The sequence below is a fragment of the Scyliorhinus canicula genome, unplaced genomic scaffold (assembly GCF_902713615.1).
Source record: "Scyliorhinus canicula unplaced genomic scaffold, sScyCan1.1, whole genome shotgun sequence".
NCBI classification, from domain to species: Eukaryota; Metazoa; Chordata; class Chondrichthyes; order Carcharhiniformes; family Scyliorhinidae; genus Scyliorhinus; species Scyliorhinus canicula.
In genome coordinates this window covers 271,678-298,200 of record NW_024055482.1, presented here as the reverse complement: position 1 = coordinate 298,200, position 26,523 = coordinate 271,678, and the positions used below count along the sequence as shown (strand labels likewise).

The 26,523-nt window shown below is 44.8% G+C and overlaps 1 gene segment (V, D, J or C); it reads left to right on the top strand.

Moving 5' to 3' along the window:
- Window positions 1-807: 807 nt before the first annotated feature.
- Window positions 808-24,913, top strand: LOC119960074 (the record flags this gene model as incomplete). The annotated part of the segment is given in 7 exon segments: window positions 808-1,147; window positions 11,075-11,371; window positions 11,571-11,882; window positions 14,946-15,254; window positions 18,329-18,658; window positions 24,656-24,774; window positions 24,905-24,913. Coding segments are annotated over 7 exon segments (1,716 nt in total), but the record flags the coding sequence as incomplete, so codon positions are not given.
- Between the last annotated feature and the right edge of the window lie 1,610 nt (window positions 24,914-26,523).

Sequence of the window (26,523 nt, the reverse complement as noted above, 5' to 3'; positions counted from 1 at the left end):
TCTCCCGCATTTGGTTACAGAAATCGAAAAAAAAAATTCCACTGATGAATTATACTTTATTGCTGTCACGGATTAAAAACTCGCCGTGTTTTAAATCAGACGAACAGTCGACTTATTCACTGTTAATATAGTTGAATTTATTTCTGTTCATCCAATTATGTTGAATAGTAGAAAAAAAGGGACTTAACTTACAATGGAATTCTTTTTTTCACAGTAAAAGATAAATTCATTGCAGTGTTAATGTAAGCCTACTTGTGACAAAAAAGATTATTCTATTATATTAACAGATGCTCAAATGTAATTTCACCATTAGAACCAATGCAGACATTCCAAATTATCCATTCAGACAAATAAATGCCTCAATACAGATAAATGCTAACTTTTAACAATAATCTGTAAAAAATCTCTGAGTCCATTCTGTTGGGGGTGTGGAAGGTGGGACGTGGATCCAGGCGCCGCCTCCACCAGGGAATCAACAGGCGGCGCCTGGAAAGCCGCCCAGTTCTGCAGGGTATTTAAATGCCGCTCACTGGGACCCGAATCCAACAGTCCGGGAGCTGGTTTGTTCACTGAGTTCCTGACACAACCATTTCCCCCAAATGACCAGAAGGATGAGGTGGGCCATTTCTCTCAGTTTGTTGCTGACTTTCTTATCCCGTGAGTAGTTTTTATTGTCCAAGTCTCTCACTGTTACTGTCTCAGTGTTAGTCTCTATGGAATGTTCCAGAGTCACCAATCATTTCACCAGCATTAATCCTCGGGCTTTTTGATATATTTTTACAGGTGTCCAGTCGGATGTTGTGTTGACTCACTCAGCCAGAGGCAGAGACCGGGCGTCCCGGAGGCTCCCTGACACTGACCTGTAAAACCAGCGGGTTCAGCCTTGGCAGCGACACCATGCATTGGATCCGACAGGTTCCCGTACAGGGGCTGGAGTGGCTGCTTTGGTACGACACTTCTTCCAGCAATGGCTACGCCGCAGGAATTCAAGATCAATTCACTGCTTCCACAGACACTTCGAACAATATCTTATCTTTGGCCATGACGAACCTGAAGGCCGAAGATACCGCCATCTATTATTGTACAGTGGACATAGTGGGTGGGATGGACTACTGGGGACAGGGGACCATGGTGACGGTGCCTACAGGTCAGCACCAGTCAATTATTTCCAACTGTTTTATTTCAGTCGTAGTTTTATACTTTTTTGTATGTTCACAATTTATTCTGGGCAACACGGTTGCGCAGTTGTTAGCTGATATCTCAGGGCGCAGAGGTCCGAGATTGAAACCCGGTCCCAGGTCACTGTCTGTGTGGAGTTTACATATTCTCTTTTTTAAAAGTAAATTTAGAGTACCCAATTCATTTTTTCCAATTAAGGGGCAAGTTAGCATGGCCAATCCACCCAGTGTGCATATGGTTGTGTTGTGGGGGCGAAACCCACGCAAGAGTTTACACATTCTCGCCGTGTCTGCGTGGGTCTCAGCCCCACAACCAAACGATGTGCAGGCTAAATGGATTGGCCATAGTAAAATGCTGCTTGTTTGGAAAAACAATTGGGTACTCTAAATTTAAAAAAACAATTAATTCGTTCACTGAATCGTGGGTTTGGTGATTCTGTATTGGGATTTTGTCGCAATGTTTCATGCGATTCTGATGAAAAAGGTTATAGAATTACTCTGCCTCTTGACAAAAGTCGCTGCTCAGGGATTCAGTCCATGGTTGTTATGATTTTTTAAAAAATGTTTTAGAGTATCCAATTCATTTATTTCCAATTAAGGGGCAATTCAGTATGACCAATCCACCTATGTGCACATCTTTGGGTTCTGGGGGTGAAACCCACGCAAACATGGGGAGAATGTGCAAGCTCCACGCGGACGATTACCCAGAGCCGGGATCGAACCTAGGACCTCTGCACTGTGAGGCAACAGGGCTGACCACTGCGCCACCGTGCTGCCCCCGGTTGCTGTGATTTAGTGTTTATTTGCTGAGGATACTGTGTGGCCGGCTTATTTTAAATACCCAACGCAGCTTTTCTGCAATGTTTAATCTCGGTGACATCTGGTGGCTGCAAGTTTTACCACCTCCTGCACAAGTGTTAGAAATCGAACCCAACAAAATATGCTGAGGTTTATGTGTTACTTTATTGAACATGTTCTGCGTATTCACAATGCTGATGATATTCTTCTAAGTTTCTGTTTAATTATTCATTCATTTGATGACAGGTGAATTTGGTGGCTTCTGGATTGATAATTTCTTAAAACGTTATGTTTGATTTTGTTGGAAGTGTTTTGAATTGAGCTGCTTCTCCATGAAACGAGTCCCAGGCCTTTGGTGATGTGATTTGGTGGTTTTCTGATGAATAGATTGTATCTGGGTGACTTTGAATAAATAAGATGTTTGAAACGGTTTGCCGTTTCTGCATTGTTTCTGCATTGTTCAAACTCGGTGACATTGAGCAGTTCCATGTTTTTGAATGGAATGTTTGAAGTTGCTTGATGCATGATTGTCGGCAGAAAACAAGCAGGATTTTAGAGCAGTTTGGACATTAAACTAAGGCAGGGTTCAAGGCGTTCTTTCTGAACATAAATTATTACTGCAATCGCAGCCTGTGGCTTCTGCAATGTTTCGTCTTGGTGAGATTGATGGTTACAGCTACTGCAAATATTAAGTGTTTAAATATGTTTAAAATATGGTCCAATATGAATAAAACGCGGTAAACTTTCAATATTTGTTTTGGACACATTGCAGCTCCTCACAATTATATTGCTGTTATTACAGATTTCTATTTAGTTTGAAAATTGATACATTTGGTGGCGAGCTGGATTCGATGTTGAGATGTTTTTGAAATGTAAAGTTTTATTCTGTTCAATGTAGAATTGATCTGCTTCTCCATGAAACGGGGTTCAACTCCTCGGTGATGAGTTTGATGTTTAACTGCTGATGATAATGTGTGTCTGGGTGACTTTGATTAAGTACAATTTGTGAAGAGGTTTGGAGTTTCTGCATTGTTTATGCTCGGTGATATTAAGCGGTTACATGACTTGTGGTTAAATGCCAATGGTCTACGTGTTTAAATCTGCTTGAGACACGATTACAGGAAGAAAACAAGCAGGCATTGGAAATTCAGAACGGAATAAAGGTATATTAGTGTTTTTTTAACTGATGATTACACGGTAGCATTGTGGATAGCACAATCGCTTCACAGCTCCAAGGTCTCAGATTCGATTCCGGTTTGGGTCACTGACTGTGCGGAGTCTGCACATCCTCCCCGTGTGTGCGTGGGTTTCAACCGGGTGCTCCGGTTTCCTCCCACAGTCCAAAGATGTGCAGGTTACGTGGATTAGAGCAAAGAACAAAGAAAATTACAGCACCGGAACAGACCCTTCGGCCCTCCCAGCCTGCGCCGATCCAGATCCTTTATCTAAACCTGTCTCCTATTTTCCAAGGTCTACTTCCCTCTGTCCCCGCCCATTCATATACCTGCCCAGATGCATCTTAAATGATGCTATCGTGCCCACCGCTACCACCTCCGCTGGCAAAGCGTTCCAGGCACCCACCACCCTCTGCGTAAAAAACTTTCCACGCACATCTCCCTTAAACTTTCCCCCTCTCACCTTGAAACCGTGACCCCTTGTAACTGACACCCCCACTCTTGGGAAAAGCTTGTTGCTATCCACCCTGTCCATACCTCTCATAATTTTGTAGACCTCAATCAGGTCCCCCCTCAACCTCCATCTTTCCAACGAAAACAATCCTAATCTACTCAACCTTTCTTCATAGCTCGCACCCTCCATACCAGGCAACATCCTGTTGAACCTCCTCTGCACCCTCTCCAAGGCATCCACATCCTTCTGGTAATGTGGCGACCAGAACTGCAGACAGTATTCCAAATGTGGCCGAACCAAAGTCCTATACAACTGTAACATGACCTGCCAACACTTCTACTCTATATCCCGTCCGATGAAGGCAAGCATGCTGTATGCCTTCTTGACCACTCTATCAACCTGCGTTGCCACCTTCAGGGTACAATGGACCTGAACTCCCAGATCTCTGCACATCAATTTTCCCCAAGACCCTTCCATTGACCATATAGTCCGCTCTTGAATTTGATCTTCCAAAATACATCACCTCGCATTTGCCTGGATTGAACTCCATCTGCCATTGCTCTGCCCAACTCTCCAATCTATCTATATTTTGTTGTATTCTCTGACAGTCCTCCTCGCTATCTGCAACTCCACCAATCTTAGTATCATCTGCAAACTTGCTAATCACACCACCTATACCTTCCTCCAGCTCATTTATGTAGATCACAAACATCTGTGGTCCGAGCACGGATCCCTGTGGAACACCACTAGTCACCCTTCTCCATTTTGAGACACTCCCTTCCACCACTACTCTCTGTCTCCTGTTGCCCAGCCAGTTCTTTATCCATCTAGCACACCCTGAACCCCATACGACTTCACTTTTTCCATCAACCTGCCATGGGAAACATTATAGAACATAGAACAGTACAGCACAGGCCCTTCGGCCCTCGATGTTGTGCCGAGCAATGATCACCCTACTCAACCCACGTATCCACCCTATACCCATAACCGAACAACCTCCCCCGCCCCCCTAGCCTTACTTTTTTTTAGGACACTATGGGCAATTTAGCATGGCCAATCCACCTAACCGGCACATGTTTGGACTGTGGGAGGAAACCGGAGCACCCGGAGGAAACCCACGCACACACGGGGAGGACGTGCAGACTCCACACAGACAGCGACCCAGCCGGGAACCGAACCTGGGACCCTGGAGCTGTGAAGCATTTATGCTAACCACCATGCTACCGTGCTGCCCAAATTATGGACAAGATAAATTGCCCTTAGTGTTGGGTGGGGTTTCTGGGTTATGGGGATAGGGTGGAGGTGTTAACCTTGGGTAGGGTGCTCTTTCCAGGAGCCGGTGCAGACTCGATGGGCCGAATGGCCTCCTTCTGCACTGTAAATTCTATGATGATTAAACCAAAAGATTGCGTCATTCAGAACATAACAATTTACTGCAAGCTCATACTACTTATTTAACAATTGTTCAAATTGGAGAGTAGTTATTATAATGTGGTAATATAACCCCATATTATCCAAAGATGTTTTCATATTAATATAATTAATCAGCAATCGCCTTTCACAATTCTACTGCACGCTGCACACTATTTGCATGACCGGAACATTTTCTTGCTTGAAAATATAATCTAATTGTGCCTGGAACTATTTTAACAATAACATACTGATTCTACACAGGTGTTCAGTTGCACAAGAGATTTTGGATTAATTTTTAGATCCCTGATTACGTTTGCAGTTACTTAATTAGGAATTTTATATTGCAGTTTGGCAACTTATGTATCCGGTTATTATATTCTTTCTGTGCAGCCACAACAATATGATTCCATATTGTTCACTGTGATTCATGATTCCTTCAATGTCAGTTGTAGTTGGATAGTGAGATAATTGTCGCTAATCTAATCATAAACAGTTTTCTGTGATCTGGAAGTCGCTGACAGTGAAGACATTTTTCTAATGATTTTATTTAAATTGTAGGAATGTTCAGACTGCACAGGGCTGGAGATTGACAAGTAACAGCTTGAAATTCAAAGAGATTAATTTAATCAGAAAATGCCAATATGAGCTTTGCAATAATTAACAACAGCCAGTCTGGCATAACTGTACTGTACACAGTAGAGAATTACAGTAAAAACAAATGACAGAATAAAGAAAAGATTATATCTGATTCTCAAGCTTATTTATATTGAATATTAAATTAAACAACAAAATCTCTGCTCCATTTGCTTATTACGTTTCAGTTTTGGAGAGGATCTGAATGAACAATTTTAACTGTGTTTTACACAGATTAATTTTGGATCTCCTTTCATTGAGCAGCAGTTTTAATAATTCAGTTGTCGGGATTGTCAAAATTATTGTCAGAAATACACACACACACACATTATATATATATAGATAGATATACATATTTTATGTATCCGAGCTGAAAGTAAGATATATTTATGTATATATAAAGAGCGAGACGCTTATAGATTTATCGTGCGAATTAGACTCTGTGAATAGATGGAATTCAATGAGTTCAGAAATATTCATATTTCACATTTTTGCAGGTTCAAACAGGACGATTATTACCAAAAAGTAAAATGTAAAAATGTTATTAGATTTAATTAAAAATATCCAGGTCTGAATGTTTCCATCCGGTTATTTGAGGTTTATTGTTTAGCATTGCTTGACATTTAATTAAACGCAATTTATAAGCAAAGTTCCTGGCAAGATCTCGCTTTGAATTATATAAATTTTTCATTTTTTTATTATAGAGTGCAAATCATCCAACAAGGCTAACTGGCAATTAAAAACAACGTGCAATGCAATGACAGTTCGAACAAATCAAACATAAATGCTACAGTTCAGCTTTTAGAGACATTTTTATTGTATCCAAAATTAATTTAGAAAGCAATACATTTCTATGCTCAGGCCGATGATGTGCTTTGTCTCGATTATTTTGTGGTTACATTTACTTAAGAAATTAGGTCAATCAGGTAATCGGGTTACTCTTTTGTTTGTTTCTTTCATATCTTCGAATCTTTATCAATGACGTTAAACTGAATGCAATCTGTTATCGTCAATAGGAACAGGATGGCATGGTGGTGCAGTGGGCAGCATTGCTGCCTCACAGCACCGTGAATCTCGATTCGATCTCCGTCCTGAGTCGCTCCGCTTTGGAGTTGCACGTGCACCCTGTGTCTAGGTGGAGATCCACGGCTCCAAAATTGTGCAGGATAGGGGAATTGGACACGTTAAAGTGCCCCTTAATTGGAAAAGAATATTTGATGTGATTGTTTTCAGCCAATATAAATGTTGCACAGTTCGGACAGACAGAATTAGTTACAAGGCAAAGGGAGTTTTTAATAAATATCAGTTTAATTTCAAAGAGGTTATTGTTGTTGTCTAAAGTTGACCACTTATCAATTAGAATAAAGCAGTGTGAATAATTCATCGTCTCGTATTTCAGGGACTGTGCTTTGATTTATTTCTTCAAAAACGTGTATCTGTGAGGATTGCGAAAATTTGACTTTATGTTAGTTAAGCCGCCTCTGAACCCCAGATTGTGACAGTCATAATGAACAACTCAGCAACACCAGACAAGGGTGGCATGGTGGTGCAGTGTTTAGCACTGCCGCCTCCCAGGGCTGAGGACCCGCATTCGATCCGAGCCCTGGGTCACTGTCTGTGTGGACTTTGCATATTCTCCCCATGTCTGCGCGTGCCTCACCCCCACAACCCAAAGCTGTTCAGAGTAGTTGGTTTGGCGACGCTAAACTGCCCCTTCATGAAAACAGGAAGAATTGGGTACTCTAAATTGATAGAAGAAGAAACTCAATACAGACTGGAGGAGATGTGGGTACATTTTAACCACTGATGTATCTAGCTTTGGAATGTTAGACGACGCAATGCAGATGGAGCTTTATTCTATTTTATTCAGTGCTGCACCAGTCCTTGACCTATTTACTGGGGCAGTGGAAAGGGGGCAATTAGTCTGAATATTAATGATCATCTTATTCAGGAACTGTAGAGTCTGTGGTATGACTAACATTTGTTGTCTCTGCTTAATTGCCCATTGAGAAAGTGATGACTTGAATAATTCTTGAATAACTGTAGTCCATATGGCGCAGGTACACCCGCAGTGTTGTGATGGAGAGTGTTCCAGGATTTTGACCAAACGAGAGTGAAGGAACGGCAGTATAGTTTCCAGTTAGGGTGGATAGTGTGTGGCAGGGAAGGGCACAACCAATTGCTGGTGCTCCCATGCATCTGGTGTTCCTGTCGTTCTGCAGCATAGAACATACAGTGCAGAAGGAGGCCATTCGGCCCATCGAGTCTGCACCGACCCACTTTAGCTCTCAGTTCCACCCTATCCCCGGAACCCAATAACCCTTCCTGAACTTTCTCGTCACTAAGGGCATTTATCATGGCCAATCCACCTAACCTGCACATCTTTGGACTGTGGGAGGAAACAGGAGCATCCGGACGAAACCCACGCAGCCACGGAGAGAACGTGCAGACTCCACACAGACAGTGACCCAGAATGCAATCCAGTTGTGACCATGGCGCTGTAAAGCCAGAATGCTATCCACTTCTTCTATCGTGCTGCCTCGGCGGTAGGTGGTTGACATTGCAATTTGGAAGGTGCTTTCGATGGAGTCTTGGAACGTTGCTGCAGTTCATCTTGTACATCATAGACACAGTTGCCACTGCTTGTCGGTGATGGGGGAGTGAATTTTTAAGACGGTGAATGGGGGCTAATTTGGCGGGACGCTTTGTCCTCGACCGTGTTGAATTTCTTGAGTTTTTTTAGAATTTCACTCAGTGCAGCAAGTTCCAAATCTTCAATCACAGACCTGACGTGTAGGTGGTGACGTTCCTTTAGGTGATAATGTTAAAGATCGGAGGTGCGGTGGCACAGGGGTTAGTACTGCCGCCTCAGTGTTAGAGACCCGTGTTCGATTCAGACCTCGGGTGGAGATTGCACATTCTTCCAGTGTTTGTGTGGGCTTCTTCCGGGTGCTGCACTTTCCTCTTACAATCTAAAGATATGCATGCTATATGGATTGGACATGCTAAATTGTTCCAAGGTGGAGCTACGGGGATAGGGTGAGAAATTGTGTCTAGGTAGTGTGATCTCTCAGAGGGTCGGTGCAGGCTCAATGGGCCGAATGCCTCCTTCTGCGCTGGAGGGAGTCCATGTTGCATTTTGTATCAAACCAATGTCGTGTCTCCATTCTTGCAGTAAGAGACAGGAACTTTTGTGGGATGGGGTGGAAATTTTACTCTATATCTTAACGTGGCCTGTACCTGACATGAGAGCCTTTCCCCGCAGAGGTCAAGTAGGCGGAACATCGAACTAACGAGCTGGAGTTATCCAATCAGATATCGGGAAATAAATTGTTCCATTGCTGGGTGAAATTACGCGCATTTTAACAATCTTTCTTATTTAACAATAAGTCAGTGGACGACATTTTGATAACGATAATCTTTATTATTGTCACAAGCAGGCTTACATTAAAACTGCAATGAAGTTACCGTGAAAACCCCCTGGTTGCCAAAATACGGCGCCTGTTCGGGTACACTGAGAGAAAATTCAGAATGTCCAATTCACGTCATAGCATGTCTTTGGACTGTGGGAGGAAACCGGAGCACCCGGAGGAAACCCACGCAGACACGGAGAGAAGGTGCAGACTCCGCGCAGTGAGCCAAGCCAGGGAACCTCGGACCCTGGAGCTGTGAAGCAACCATACGACCGTGCCGCAGCTGCCAAAGACCGAAATGATTCTCCAACTCATGTTCTGCAAGCCGGATTATGCTCACCGTGAGAGTGGATGCGAGTATGTGTGGAGTTTGCGGGTGAATGAGACTATGGAAACTGGGAGTGAGCCATCCTGACACACACACACACATTACACTCTCTCACCCGCAAACACACACACACACTCATACTCTGACATATTCTCCCTTACACACACTCACTCATCCTATCACAGTTACATTCTCACTCTTAGACATTCCCTCCCTCACGCACCCCCGCACAGACTATGAATTACACCTGTGCTTCTGTCTCTCACACGCACTCTCTCTCAAAACACAAACATGTAATCACGTTCTCCCATACACTCACATGGTGACGGAGAAAGCACAGACGCACATACTCACACTCTCTTACAAACAGACACACTCTCACAAATTCACCTTTTTACCGACACATTTTCTCTCTCACTCTCTCTCTCACACACACTACCCGTCTCTCACAGACTCTCTGCTAGGCACATGCCCTCTTCATATAAAATACATCCTCTCACGTGCTCTCTCTCCCACATGCACACTCTCAGGGACAAACGCACACAATTTATCTCTGTCTTTCATCCGCCCGCTCTCTCCCACACTCTATCACACACACATTCGGTCTCTCTCACACACTTACTCAGACACACTCTCACACAAAGGGTCTCTCTCACACAACATCCCTCACATAAACAGTATCTCGCTCACACACTCCCTACCACACACACGTTCCATTAAACACTCTCTCACATGCATACTCTCCCTACCACGCAAACACATACAGACAGACTCAGATCCACGCCTACTCTCTCTCCCAGAGACGCATACTGACTTACAGACGGACGCTATCTCACTCCCTCACACCGTTCTTTATCACAAAGTGCTGCTGATTGTGAAGTACACATCTCAGTTAGCTGGATTGTGACGTACACATCTCAGTTAGGTGGATTGTGACGTACACATCTGTTTGCTGGATTGTGACGTACACAGCTCCGTTAGCTGGATTGTGATGTACACAGCTCGGTTAGCTGGACTGTGACGTCCACAGCTCAGTTAGTTAGATTGTGACGTACACAGCTCAGTTAGCTGGATTGTGATGTACACAGCTCAGTTAGTTAGATTGTGACGTACACACAACCCAGTCAGCTGGATTGTGACGTACACACAACCCAGTTAGCTGGATTGTGACGTACACAGCTCAGTTAGCTGGACGGCTGGTTCGTGATGAGGAACGATCCCAACAGCGCGGGTTCGATTATTGTACCAGCTGACCTTATTCATAAAGGGCCCCATTCTCAACCTTGCCACTCACCTCAGGTATAGTGACCCTCAGGTTAAAGCACCACTAGTCAGCTCTCAAAAGGAGAGCGCAGTCTCCGTGACTACGGCACCATTTGCATTGTTGAAATAGTGGGGAAACCTCCTGCTTCTCTTTCATTTTAATAAACGTTACACCATTCATATGGCACCAAAATGCCATTTTTTATCCTGTGGGAGAGCAGGAGTAAGATGTGAGCTCCGAGTGAGGAGGCAAAGAGGTATGAATCTCAAATGACAGACTAATAGAAGCTTAAATGTCGATGTAACTTTTAATGGGGAAATGTTAGCATAAACGCATAGCTTGAGGCACATTTTGAAATGTTTGGTTACTTAAACTCAAATATAGAGTCTAACTTGTTGAATGGGCCATTCTCTCCCAGCGACACCGTCTCCGCCCACTCTCTACAGTCTGGTCTCCTCCTGTCAACAACACAACACCGACGGCTCCGTGACCTACGGCTGTTTGGCGATGGACTACTCCCCAGAAATCACCAGCCTTACCTGGAAGAAAGATGGGCAGCCGATCACCACTGGAGTTAAGAAATATCCGTCAGTGAGAAACAAGAAGGGAACCTACACCCTGAGCAGCCAGTTAACCATCACCGAGTCAGAGGGGGGATGCAGCAACATCAGCTGTGAGGTTCGACACAGCGGCTCAGACAAGAGCATTGAAATTCGTAAGTGTTGTCGAACATGTGAAAACAGAAACGCTGTGATTAATTTATTTATAACTTTGGTTATGACACATTTATGGAACATTACACAGTTCGGATTCCAGAAAATAATATTGAGCGCAGAGTAACTGTGAAAAAATAATAAATCAGTTTATTTGTTACAACATCTTCTGCAATAATGTCTAACTTATGGTCCTTGAAGTTCCTAGAAATGACATCCATCCACATGTTCTCCTCACCGTGAGTCCCAATGAAGAAATCACAAGACAGAAATTTGCAACCATCATCTGTTCAATCATCGATTTCCAGCCAAATTCAATCACGGTGAAGTGGCTGAAGAATGGACAATCCGTGGGTTCAGGAATTGTCACCTCTCCCGCCTGTGAAGTGAACGGGAACTTCTCGGCGAGCAGTCGGCTGACAGTCTCCGCTGGGGAATGGTTCAGCAAAGCGGTCTATACCTGCCAGGTCACTCATCAAGAGGTCACCCAAAGTCTCAACCTCGCCTCGTCGGGTAAGAGACACAGACAGGGGAAACTATAGATCATCCTGCACTCTGATGTTAATCAACACCAGAAATGTATTGAAGTTAATGCAAAGCACAGATCAATTTCTAATTTACTGCCATGTACTTTGTGATTCATTCTAATGTAAGAGCTGCATTGGACTTGCTCACCATTCAAGATTTTATCAGAACAGCAAAGAATACTTCCCTTTACTTTGAAGACCTTTAGTGAGTGAGGTGGACTTGATATCACCTTTATCCTGAGACAGCGGATTAGAACATAGAACATTACAGCGACCTCGATGTTGCACCGACCTGTGAAACCACTCTAAAGCTCATCTACGCTATTGCCTTAACATCCATATGTTTGTCCAATGACCATTTAAATGCCATTAATGTTGGCGAGTCCACTACTGTTGCAGGCAGGGCATTCCACGCACTTACCACTCTCTGAGTAAAGAACCTACCTCTGACATCTGTCCTATATCTATCTCCCCTCAATTTAAAGCTATGTCCCCTCGTGCTAGACATCTCCATCCGAGGAAAGATGCTCTCACTGTCCACCCTATCTAATCCTCTGATCATCTTGTAAGCCTCAATTAAGTCACCTCTTAACCTTCTTCTCTCTAACGAAAACAGCCTCAAGTCCCTCATCTTCCCTCAAAAGATCTTCCCTCCATACCAGGCAACATCCTGGTAAATCTCCTCTGCACCCTTTCCAATGTTCCCACATCCTTACTATAATGCGGTGACCAGAACTGCACGCAATACTCCAAATGCGGCCGCACCAGAGTTATGTACAACGGAAATGAAAAAAATGAAAATTGCTTACTGTCACGAGTAGGCTTCAAATGAAGTTACTGTGAAAAGCCCCTAATTGCCACATTCCGGCGCCTGTTCAGGGAGGCTGTTATGGGAATACGAACCATGTTTGTGGCTTGCTTTGGTCTGCTTTCAAAGCCAGCGATTAGCCCAGTGAGCTAAACAGCCCCTGCAACTGCAACGTGACCTCATGGCTCAGAAGCTCAATCCCTCTACCAATAAAAGCTAACACACGGTACGCCTTCTTAACAACCCTCTCAACCTGGGTGGCAACTTTCAGGGATCTATGTACATGGACACAGAGATCTCTCTGCTCATCCTCACTACCAAGAATCTTGGATTTGAGAGGCAGCGGGTGTCTGGAACGCTTTACTGCTGACAGCTCCGGGGGAAAGTGTTGGAAAGTTCATCCAACCTATTTATAAATCAGCCTTCATTACTCCATTCCAGAGATCAGGAACAGTGTATTCTGCATTGGGAATACTGCAATGCAGTTGTTAGTAAGATTCCAGGGCTGAACGACTTTGACAATGAGAATAGCGATTAGCACTGCTACATCTTAGCGCCACGACCCTGGTTTCGATTTTGGTTTTGGCTGACTGCCTGTAAGGAGTTTCTACATTCTCCCCGAGTCTGCTTGGGTTTCCTCCGGGTGCTCCGTTTCCTCCCACAGTCCAAAGATGGGCAGGTTAGGTAGATTGGCCGTGCACAATTGTCCCTTAGAGTCTAACGGTTCCATGGGGCCATAGGGTTATGGGGAAGGGCGGGGGAGTGGTTGTTGGTAGGGTGCTCTTTCGAGGGTCGGTGCAGACTCGATGGACCGATTGGTGCACTTCTTCACGGTAGTGATTCTGAAATGAAAATGAAAATCGCTTATTGTCACGAGTAGGCTTCAATGAAGTTACTGTGAAAGCCCCTAGTCGCCACATTCCGGCGCCTGTCCGGGGAGGCTGGTACGGGAATCGAACCGTGCTGCTGACCTGCTTGGTCTGCTTTAAAAGCCAGCGATTTAGCCTTGTGAGCTTGTGAGCCTTGTGAGCTAAACCAGCCCCTATTCTATAATAGGCTTCACAGACACGCTGCTTACCACTGTACAAAGAACAAAGAAAAGTACAGCAAAGTCCTCCACGCCTGCGCCGCTCAATGTGCCCTGTCTAAAAAGAACCCTCTGTCCTTACTCGGTCCATATCCCTCTATTTACTCCCTATTCATGTATCCATCCAGATAGTTCTTAAATGTTGCTAATGTGCCGGGTTCCACCACATCCTTTGGCAGTGCATACCAGACATCCACCACTCTCTGCGCGATAAAACCTATCCGCACATCTCCCGTAAACTTTCCCTCTCTCACCTTAAACCTGTGGCCCCTTGTAATTGACACTCCATCCTTGAAAAAAGCCTCTGACAGCAAACCTGCCTAATTCTCTCATAATTTTGTAGACCTCTATCCGGTGTCCCCTCAGCCTCCGTCTTGGCAGTAAAAGCATTCCTAGTTTTTTTCAAATGCTCCTCATAGCCAACACCTTCAAGAGCAGGCAACATCCCGGTGAACCTTCTTTGCACTCTCTCCAAAGCTTCCACGTTCTTCTGATAATGTCGTGACCAGAACTGCATGCAATACTCCAAATGCAGCCGAACCAAACTTTTATATAGCTGCAACATGATTTCCCAACTCCTGCACTCAATGCCCTGGCTGATGAAGGGAAGCATGCCATTTGCCTTCATAATCACCTTGGCCACCTATGTTGCCACTAGAGAACTGTGGACCTGCATGCCAAGGTCCCTTTGTATGTTAATGGTCCAAGCGTTCTGCCATTTACGGTATAATTCATAACCACATATGATCTTCCAAAATGCATCATCTCACATTTGTCCGGATTAAACTCCGTCTGCTATTTCTGTGCCCAAGTCTCCAATCTATCTATCCCACTTATACCCTCTGACCACCCTCGGCACAATCAGCAATTCCGCCAATTTCGTGTCATCCGCAAACTTGTTATCAGACCACCCACATTTGTCTCCAGATCTTTGATCTCTGCTGAACACCACTAGTTACAGATATCCATTCAGAAAAAAAACCCTTCCACCATTACTCTGTGTCTTCTATAACAAAGCCAGTTCTGTTCATCGACGATCTTTCGAGGTTGTTATTTCGAAGTTGATTCATTCCCATTTAGAGAGTAAAGATTGAATACCACTGTCCTGATTCTGAAGATGAAACGTGGGTTGATTTTCATGTTTTCATTCACAGATCCTCCCCTTTGCACTATTGCCTCAGTAACAATACTGCCACCGCCAATAGAACAGGTCTTACTGGAGACGACTGTAACCATAACCTGCGTCATTTCGAATGCTCCTTATGGAGTCAACGTGTCCTGGAGTGAAGCGAAGAACCCGCTGAAATCAGAGATTGCCGACCAGCCTGGGGCAGATACTGAGAGCGTGGTCAGCAAATTAAACATCTCGACACAAGCCTGGCTAAGTGGGGCTGTGTTTGACTGTGTGGCGAGACATCAGGACCTGCCAACTCCTTTGAGTAATTCGATCCATAAGAAAATAGGTGAGCGTTGAGATTAAAGCAATAAGTGAGCCATTGTGTCTATTTCTAGTGTCAGTGCAACGGTCAATATTTCGCATTCAGTGTATTTCTGATCTACTTTCATTGATAATTCCACTAACTAAACAATCTGGAGTGGCAAACGATAAAGTGGAAAATAATATGCAGACGACTGAACAGTGAATTGAAGGCGGTGATATTGGGTTTAGATGGAGCAAGGCCATCGACTAGAAGATGTAAGAGCAGATCAAGGCCATTGGGTCCATTGAGACTGGCTGGCATTCAGCGAGACCGTGACTGATCTCAGGCAATCCTCAATTCCACTTTCCTGCCTTAACCCCATATCCCTTTATGTCCTTACTGATTCAAAATCCATCTATCTCAGCCTTGAACACACTGAACGATGCAATTCCTACACCTTTCGCACCACAGAATTCCACAGATACGCTGCCAACCGAGAAAAAAAATTCCTCCTCATGTCTGCCTTAAATGGCGATGCCTTCATTTAAGATTAAATCCTCAGGTCCAAGAATCTTCCACAAGGGATAGGAACCTTTCGGCATTTACCCTGTCAAACCGTCTGAGAATGATTTATGTCGCAATTAGGTCGCCTTCATTTTTCTAATATCCAGTGAGTATAGGCCCAATCTACTCAGCCACTCTTCATAAGAAAATCCATACCCGGGATCAACATCATGAACATTCTCTGGACTGCTTCGAAAACCAATATGTCATCCTTCCCAAAGTGTTCAAAGAACATCAGGTGTGATTTTGCTGGTGCACTGTGTAGTTTTATCAACACTTCGCTATTTTTATATAGCATTCCCTTCAAAATAAAGCTCAACATTCAATGCGCCTTCCCTGTTACCCAACAACTTGCATGCTAGCTTTTTGCGATGGCTGCAGGAGGATGACAAATCCTTCTTCGGTACAGTTTTCTGCTGCCTTTCTCCATCTAAATACCATTCAGCTCCTTTATTCCTCCTATCGAAGGAGGTATAATCTCACATTTTCCTACATCATGTTCCTTTTGGTAAGTTTCCCCCCAATCACTTAATCTGACTATCCCTGTGTAGATTACCTGTGTCATTCTCGCCACTTGCTTTCCTTATTTAAAAAAATATTTTCAGTAAAGGGCGTTTTGCATACAAATATAAAAATCATAGAAAACATCACAATAACATTATGATAGAAACAACTCCAAGGGTGACATGGTGGCGCAGTGGTTAGCACGGCTTTCTCATGGTGTAGAGGATCTGGATTTGATCCTGGACCCGGGTCACTGTCCGTGTGGATTTTGCGCATTCTCCCTGCGTCTGCGTGAGTTTCACCCCCACAACCCCAAGGTTGCAGGGTAGGTGGGTTGACCACGCTATACTGGCCCTTAATTGTAAGAAATTAAAAGATGGAAAAAACTCCCCCCAGGTACAATAAACACCCCAGATCTACCATATTCCCTAACACCCATCCCAGCAATCTACCCGCCCCTTCAATTTTTGCCCCCCACCCCCGCACAACGAGAACAACCCCTAACTCTCCTCCGGCTGAAACTTTAATTCACCATGAAGAAATAATAAATGCCTTCCACACCGGGTGAACCCCTGTTCCGCTTCACGTAAGGCGAACTTTATCTTCTCCAAATGCAGGAAATCTGCCAGCTTGCTCAACCACATCCCCATCTATGGCAGCGGTCAGTATCGCCAGCTGAGCAAAATCCGTCCCCGGGCTATCAGGGAGGCAAATGCCAAGATGGGCCACTAATTCTTCGTCCACCGCAGCAAAAAAACGGCTCATCCTCGTGACCCTCATGTGGGGGTTGGGCACCACCTTAAATTGGATGAGGCTCAACCTGCACACGACGAGGATGCGTTCACCCTCCTGAAGGGACCTTCCACGCCCCGGACCGCACCCCCTCACCAACCCCTCCTACCATTTGCGCTTGATCTTCTCCTCCAGAACGGCCTCTATGTCTATCAGCTCTTCATACATGTTGGTCACTCCCCTCTCCAATATTATCCTCAGTCAGCAGCTTATCGTGCAACACCGGAGTTGGCAGCTCTGGGAAGGACCACACCTCGCTCCTCCCACCGGAACCCCCCCCCCCCCCGCCCCCCCGCCACCACCACCACCTTACCTGCAGGTATCTGAACCCATTTCTCTTAGGCATTCCGTATACTTCATCGATTACCTCCAGTCCTGAAAATCTACCCCCTGCAAACGTGGCAATAGTACATTAACTTATCAAACGCTGTTTCGAAATTAATGTATATTATATCTACTGGCTCCGCTTTCTCTAGGCTGCTTGTTATCACCTCAATTAATTGCAATCAATTTGTTGAGAATGATTTCCCCTTCATAATAATAATAGCCAGTAGGCTTCACTGAAGTTACTGTGAAAAGCCCTTAGTCGCCACATTCCGGCGGCTGTTCAGAGAGGCCGGTAATAAATTGAACACGCTCCGGTGGCATTGATGGGCATTATAAACCAGTTGTTTAGCCCTCTGTGCTAAACCATCCTCGGCACTATCAGCAACTCTGCCAATTTTGTGTCAGGAAACCGTGCTGACTCCATTTGATGATATTGTGTATTTCTAAATGCTGTGCTATTACATCGTTATAATGGACACTAAGGGATTGCCACTGACAGATGTTAATGTCAGTGGTCAACAGTTACATGCTCTTGACTCCCTTTTGGAACCAATCAGGGTGTTCCATTGGCAGTTTTACAATCCTCTGGGAGTAATGTGGTGGCGGCGATGGCGGGGGGAGGGGGGGGGGTGGCGTAGGGGCGGGCGGGGTTCCGGTGTGTGGAGCTGATACACCAGCACAGGACAGTGGGTCCGAATGGCCTGTTTCCATGCCATACACTTTCTGAAACTTTCTGTTCCAGTCCGTAAATTCTCAGGGAAAAGGATTGTGTCCACCTCTGCTCTGAGCTGGGAAACCGGACAGATCCCAAAGTGGGAAATGGAAACCTTTAAAATCCAACACAAAACACATTTCTCCCACATCTAACCCGCGGTTCCATTGTCTCCGGAATTCCCCATTTTATTAACATTTATTGTACATTTCTGCAGATCCCAACCCGCGGGAACCGTCCGTCTCTGTCCTCCTGCCCCCGGCTGAAGACGTCTCCGCTCAGAGATTCGTCTCCCTCAGTTGCTTAGTGAGAGGTTTCTCCCCACGAGAGATCTTCGTCAAGTGGACCGTCAATGACATGCCGGTGAATCCCGGGAACTACAAGAACACCGAGGTGATGGCGGAGAACGGCAATAGCTCCTTCTTCATGTACAGCCTGTTATCCATTGCAGCGGAGGAGTGGGCCAGCGGCGCTTCTTACTCCTGTGTGGTGGGACATGAAGCCATCCCCTTGAAGATCATCAGCAGAACGGTTAATAAATCCAGCGGTGAACTGAGTTTTTTAAGCGTTTCCCTTGGCTCTAATTGACACCGTTAATTAATGTAAATGAGAAACTATTGGTTATATTTCGAACTACAATAGAAAGAATAAAGATTTTTTGATCCCCCTCCAAATGTGATTGAACGACACAGCGTTTTATTAATAGTGCATCCGCTTTCCTGGTGTCAGACATCTTCAATTAGACTCAGATTTGTACAGATCTCGGACCCATGTTCAGTGGAGGGAATGACACAGTGGCGTAATGTTTAGAACTGCTGCCTCACGGTCCCGAAGAGCCTGTTCTATCCCACCTCGGGTTACTATTATGTCGAGTTGCTCATTCTCCCCGTATCTGTGTGGGTCTCACCCCCACAGCCCAAAGATATACGAGCCGGTAGATTGGAACATAAACAAGTGGGTACATGAAAAAAATAGAAATCACCTGGTGTACAGACAGAGTCAAACTAATTCATAACAGGATTGCGCAAAGTATATTTATTGATGGGAAATCGGACAAGTTCCCATTTTAGGCGCGAGTGGCACGGTGGCGTAGTGGTGCAGTGGTTAGCACTGCTGCCTGCAATGATGAAGACCAGGTTTCAAATCCCGTCTCTGTCCATGTGGAGTTTTCACATTCTCTCCGTGTCTGCGTGGGTTTCGCCCCCACAACTCCAACGTTTACAAGATAGATGGATTTGCCAAGCTAAATTGCCCCTTAATTGGGAAAAAAGTTGAGTGTTCTCAGCTTATTTTTTTAAAAATCCCATTTCACATAAACACATCACATTTAGATTTCCGTGTTCCTCCTACTCTCATTGTCTATCTCTTTATAATTGATGGTAGTTTCAAATTGTTGCATCACACCCACTGGAATTGAATTGAGGATCAAACAGAAACATGGACCAGCAATCCACCGTCAAAGAGAGGGGAAAGGGGAATTGTTAATGCACTGCTCCCCACTTTTCCAACAAAGAGAGGGAGAGGGACATTACCTGCTCCGTAGTAACCCGCTTGCCACACAAATAGAAGGGGAGGGGCAATAGTTAATGCACTAACCTCACTTCCCCAACAAATACAGGGAGGAGGAACATTAGCTAATCCACTGTACCTGCGCTTCCCCAACAAAGAGATGGGGAGGGGTATTACTTTATGCATTGTAACCACATTTCCCCAAGAAAGATGATGGGCATTAGTTAATCGACGGCCCCCCCCCCCCCCCCCATTCACCCAACAAATACAGGGAGGAGGAACATTAGCTAATCCACTGTACCCGCGCTTCCCCAACAAAAAGCTGGGGAGGGCCATTAGTTAACCCATTGATCCGCCATTACCCCGGCAAAGAGTCGGGCAGGATAACTAGACAATCCATTGTGCCCCCTTCCCCGAAAAAGATAGGGGAAGGGGATTATTTAACCAAATGTAGCCCACTTCCCCAGAAGTGCGTGGGAGGGGCATTTTTAGTTGTGCTTTACCCCACGTCACCAGCAATGACCTGGGGATTAGCATTAGTTAATCCACTGTAACCCCACTTTCCCAATATAGAGAAGCGAGGGATATTAGTGAATCCACTTACCCCCACTGTACCCCAACAGGATGAGGGGCTTTAGTTAACCCACTGTAATTCCATTTCCACAAAATATATCGGTGGAGGCCATTAGCTTTGCACTGTATCTCCGCTTCCACAACAAAGAAATTGGAGGGTAAATGCTTAAACCACTGTACCCCAACTTCCTCAACAGAGCTCGAGCAGGGGCATTAGTTCATTCACTGTATTTAATGTAGTTAATTCCCCAACAAATTGAGGGGGAGGGCGTTTGCTAATCTACTGGACCCGCACTCCCCCAGTATAGAGAGGGGGAGGGGCATTAGAGAAGCCAGTGATCCGCCATATCCCTACAAAGAAAGGGATAGGCATTACTTAATCTATAGTACCCGCACACCACTACAAAGAGAGGTGGAGGGGCAATAGTTAATCCACTATACTTCCCCAACTAAGAGAACCGGAGGGAAATTTGTTAATCTACTAGACCGCCACTCCCCAACAACGAGATAGGGAAGGGCATTTGTTAATCTACCATATGCACAGTTCACCAATACAGGGTGGAGGGGCATTAGTTAATCCACTGTATCCCCACTTCCCCAAAAAAGAGCGTGGGAGGGCATAAATTAATCCACTGTACCCCACTTCCCCAACAGAGGGAGGGGAGGGGTATTAGTTAATCCATCGTACACCACTTCTCCAACAGACAAAACTGAAGAGAAAAGCCTGAAACTATTTTGCTGCACGTCACCAAGAAAGAGAGGAGAAAGTGCATTAGGCAGCTGATTGTATGGCCATCTCCTCAAAGCCGTGAATCGAAAAGGAAACTGCTGAACCCAGCAGGGAGAGAGAAACAATGAACTCACAGGTTATTTACCGCAGGGTTCAGTGCTGGGACCCCCAGTTGTTCACAATACATAGAACATACAGTGCAGAAGGAGACTATTTTGCCCATCGAGTCTGCACCGACCCACTTAAACCCTCACGTCTACCCTGTCCCGTAGCCTAATAATCCCTCCTAACCTTTTTGTTGACTAAGGGCAATATAGAATGGTCAATCCACCTTTGGACTGTGGGAGGAAACCGGAGCACCCGGAGGAGACCTAAGCAGACATGGGGGAAAACCTGCAGACTCCGCACAGACAGTGACCCAGCGGGGTATCGAACCTGGGACCACGGTGCGATCCACTTGTGCTACCACGCTGCCCAATATTCATTAATTGTTTTGACGAAGGAATTGCAGGCAATATTTCAAGATTTGCAAAGGATACTAAGTTTGCTGGCAGTGTGTGCTGTGAGTAGGATACAAAGAGGCTTCCGGGTTACTTGGACAGGCTGGCTGAGTGAGAAACCACTTGGCAAATGCAATATAATGTGGTTGAATGTGAGGTCATCCGCTTTGATGGAAAAAACAGAAAGACAAATTATTATCTGAATTGTGGCAGTTTAGGAAAAGTAGAATTGCAACGAGACCTGGGTGTCATGGTGGAATGGTCGTCTAAGATTGTTGCGCGGGTACAGCAGGTGAGGAATGTTAATGGCAAGCTAGCCTTCATAGCGAGAGGATTTGTGTATGGGAGTTGGAATGTATTGCTGCAGTTATACAGGACTTGAACATTGTGTGCAGTTTTGGTCCAGTTTGAGGTAGGAAATTCTTGCTACTGACGGTGTCCAGCGAAGGTTCACCAGAGTAATCACCGGGGTGGGAGGACTGACATATGAAGAAAGACATGATCAACTGGGTTTGTACTCGCTGGAGGTTAGAAGATTGAGAGGGAATGTCAAAGAAACATATAATATCCTGATGGGACTGGACTGGCTAGATGCGTGAAGAAAGTTCCCAATGTTGGGGACGTCCAGAAATAGGGGTCGCAGCCTAAGAATAAGCAGGACGCCATTCAGGGTTGAGGTGAGGAAGAATGGTGGATTATCCACCCTGCCGTGCCACATTTCTGTTTCATCCCGCCGGCCGGATGCTCTGTTACGCCGGCTGGTCAATGGGGTTTTCCATTGTGGTGCTGTCCTACGCTGTCGGGAAACCCCCCCAAGCTGCCAGCAAAACGGAGCATCCGTCCGACAGAGAATCCAGCTTCTCTCAGAAAGTTCTGAACTTGTGGAATTCTCTACCACAGAAAGCTGTTGGGGCAAGTTCCTTGGATATATTCAAGAGGGAGCTGGACGTGGCCCTTGCGACTAAAGGGATAATAATGATATTTATTCTCACAAGTAGGCTTACATTAACACTGCAGTGAAGTTGATGTGAAAAGCCCCTAGTCGCTACATTCCGGCGCCTGTTTGGGTACACAGAGGGAGAATTCAGAATGTCCAAATTAACTAACAAGCACGTCTTTCAGGACTTGCGGGAGCAAACTGGGGCCCCCGGAGGAAACCCATGCACACACGGGGAAAACGTGCAGACTTCTCACAGACAGTGGCCCAAGGCGGGAATCGAACCTGCAAGCAACAGTGCTAACCACTGTGCTAACATGCAAGGATAATGGCGAGAAAGCGGGTGTGGGATACTGAATTTGCATCATCAGCCATGATCATATTGAATGGTGGTGCAGGATCGAAGGGCTGAGTGGCCGCCTCATGCACCTGTTTTCAATGTTTCAATATTTCTCCCCTCCCATTCCCCGAGCGGAGAATTCGGAAGGGAGTGAGTCTTTAATGTAAGGACTCAGCTTTCAACAATGCAAGTCGTTTCTTACTTACTGGTCACAGGTTTTAACCTTGCATCAGACAAACCAGGGTGTAAATATACCTTCAGCAACACAATTTTTCAAACGTGTAATGCCCCATTTACTGTTTTAAAAAAATAATCTTTCTTGTCACAAGTAGGCTTACAATAACACTGCAATGAAGTTACTGTAAAAATCCCCTAGTTGCCACATTCCGGCGCCTGTTCGGGTAGACAGAGAGAATTCAGAATGTCCAATTCACCTAACAGCACGTCTTTCGAGACATGTGGGAGGAAACCGGAGCACCCGGAGGAAACTCAAGCAGACATTGGGAGCACGTGCAGACTCCGCACAGACAGTGACCCAAGCCGGGAATCAAACCTGGGACCCTGGTGTTGAGAACCACTGTGCTACCATGCTGCCTCATATGCTAACACAGTGTGTTTGTCGTATGCGAGCACACGCAGACCCGCATAAAATACACACACGCACACAGACAAACACACGCTCGCTCACACAGTAATAACCATCGTGCAGATTCACACATGCGTACGAACAGACGCAAAAGCAAATATATTATTTGCAAGAGAAGCAGAATCACAAAAGGACCGAAACACAGATGTAACCATGAAAATATACATTAGCACAAGTTGTCTGATACATTCGTGCAGACACAATAACGTCCACTGTCATACACATTAACACAAATGTATAAACACATGAACACGCACATTAATGGCCTATATGGACGCACAAACACAGAGTGTAGAGTGCCCTTTCTGAGGGTCGGTACAGACTCAAAGGAGCAAATGGCCTCTTTCTGCATTGGAGGGTCTCTATGTTCTATGTTCAAGAACACTAAAATGCATAGTAGCATACAAGGGGACATAAACACATTTAAAAACATAGGCATATAAATCTATCAACACGTTAATACTGTATACACATGAATGCACTCACAGAGACACACATGCACACGCATGTGCATACACACATTGATAGATAGATGGCGCACAAATAAACACATTACTACATATATTAGCAGGCATGAACACATAAGCACGCATTAACACAACTATTCGTAAATAAACAAAGGTTTTAAGACAAAAATAACTCATTCGTACATACACATTGATAGAATCACAAAATATACAGGCAATCACAGATGAAAACACATTGCACATCAATTGCGAGAGACAAACAGATAAAGGCAAATCACGAGTTACTTAAGCACAAAAAGAAACAACAAGATGACAGTTTATTTCTAATGTAACTGTTTGAATGGGCATACCAATCAAAACATATCCCCATTCCATAATGATCCCACAGACGCACTGAAACAATGTTCTGATTGAGAAACTGGCTGCAGTAAACGACATGACAAATGTTTCCATCGCAAATAAACAAATAAGATGGGAACTGACGTCCGGGTTCTTAGCGGCAACATTCACAGTGTCGAAATAAGAAGCTGAATGAACGTCCCTCAGTATCAATCATAATAATCTCCAATTATACCAAATTGTTCTAAAACAAACTGAAATTGAACAAAAGCGGCTGTGTTTTGTGACACGGACTGTCTGAGCAACGTAAAGGACGAACGGCTGTGGAGATTGATGCAGAGATCGGTTTCTGAGTATCGCGAATTTAACAATGTACAATGAAAAGTAAATTACTAAAATTACTTCAGAAAGATAAAGGATAATATTTATATATAATTCTGAAAGATACCCTAAATGAAAGTGCAATTTAACTATTTTCGGCTATATCCCCTTCGATTCTATAGACAGCATCCGGACTGAAGACTATGAGGATGATAATGGCAACATCTTGACAACCGCTTCCACATTCATCACCCTGTTCTTCCTGAGCATGTCCTACAGCGCTGCAGTCACTCTGGTGAAGGTGAGAGCATTCGATCCACTCACACTTTAGCTGATCGAAGCAGTTTGACAACTCACTGAACTTTTCATTGATAAAATATTAATGTCCCAGATCACAAACATCTGCTTCATTGTTTTTTCTGTTTTTACAGATCAAGTGATCGGCTGAATTTTGGATGTCGTATTTATTGATATGGATGTCGTACATTTTATTCAGCTGTTTATCAAGATCTCTGTTACGAAATCATGAAATGCCCTCTGGTGACTTTACAATATTTTTCTGTTTGAAAAATACGAAATAATATGGACGTATTGCAATTTTCGATTATAATTGTCCTGTAGTTTGATTTCCATTTGAAAATAAGTAACGTTTTTAATTCCTTATTCTCAATTATTGCCTTCCCTATATTTTGAGCTCCTGTTCCCTCTTTCTGGTGTCTGTTGTACATTCATTTGGCAGCTCAGAGCTGATGTGTTCTCTTCTCAATGTCACGCTCAATCGTAATCTTGCTCTTTGTTAACTTGAAAATTAACATTTCTGTTAAACTTTCTCCAAATGTTTCAATAAATCCTGAATGAAAAATGAACCAAATGTGACTTTTCTGAACTCCTTTCTCCAAAGTCCCCTGACGACGGCCCACTCCCCTTGTTGCAGTGTTTCGCTTTCCCAGACAAATATTTCCCCTGTTGTGAAAGAATCACTGCATCACCTGCGTGTACCCCGGAGACAGAATCATTGCAGAGCGAGGAGAATCGATGTGATTTCAGTCGTACTCTGGTCAGTCACAGTCACATGTCAGGTAATTCTGAAGAGAGGGGGCTCTGCTTCTTCAGACACCGAATCAAGCCAGTGAATGGAGAAGAAACGTTTCCTTCACACTGTCTCATTAAACACTTCCAGGGTCGCTGCAGCACGGGTTAACATTCTCCATGTTGGCCGAATAAATAATCCCAAGGCAGGCTATGTATATAAGGCAGACAGAACAGAGGGTGTAAACCCTTGGGAGAGCCGTAAAGGCTGGAAAGTATATCGCACACAACATAAAATCGAGTACGAATTTCCAAATATTACTTGAGTTTGGGGCCTATAAGATACACTAGAGAGCAGAAACGGCCAGAGAATATGGCCGATCCAATAGAGAGAATCAACTCGAAATTCCCTTTGAAACATACAAATAGACACTTTATCGCCCTGTCCTGGCACATGCACAAACTGCACTTTCTGGTTCAAACAAAATCACTGACTGCTTCAAACTTTACATTTTGGCCCATTTAAAACTGACACTGTCTCCATTTTCGAGGATGCATTGATCGACAATAACCTCCATTCCCTCTGATACCATCGCCCTGAACTCATTGAGTATCAGCCAGGCATCTCCCTGCGCCATTCTGCCTGATACTATCCCGCTGAACACACTGAACATCACCCCAGGTATAACACCATAAGACAACAAGACATAGGAGCAGAATTCGGCCACTCGGCCCAGCAAGTTTGCTCCGCCATTCAATCATGGCTGATGTTTTCTCATCCCCATTCTCCGGCCTCTCGCCCTGCTCCATTCACTCTGCTATCATCCCGCTGAACTCACTGGACATCACCCCAGGGATCCTCTTTCCCGGCTTCAGCCCTCTGATATCATCCCGCTGAACTCACTGAACACCCCAGGGATCCTCTCTCCCGGCTCCATTCACTCTGCTATCATCCCCCTGAACTCACTGAGCATGACCCGAGATATCCTCTCTCCTTGCTCCATTCACTGTGATACCATCA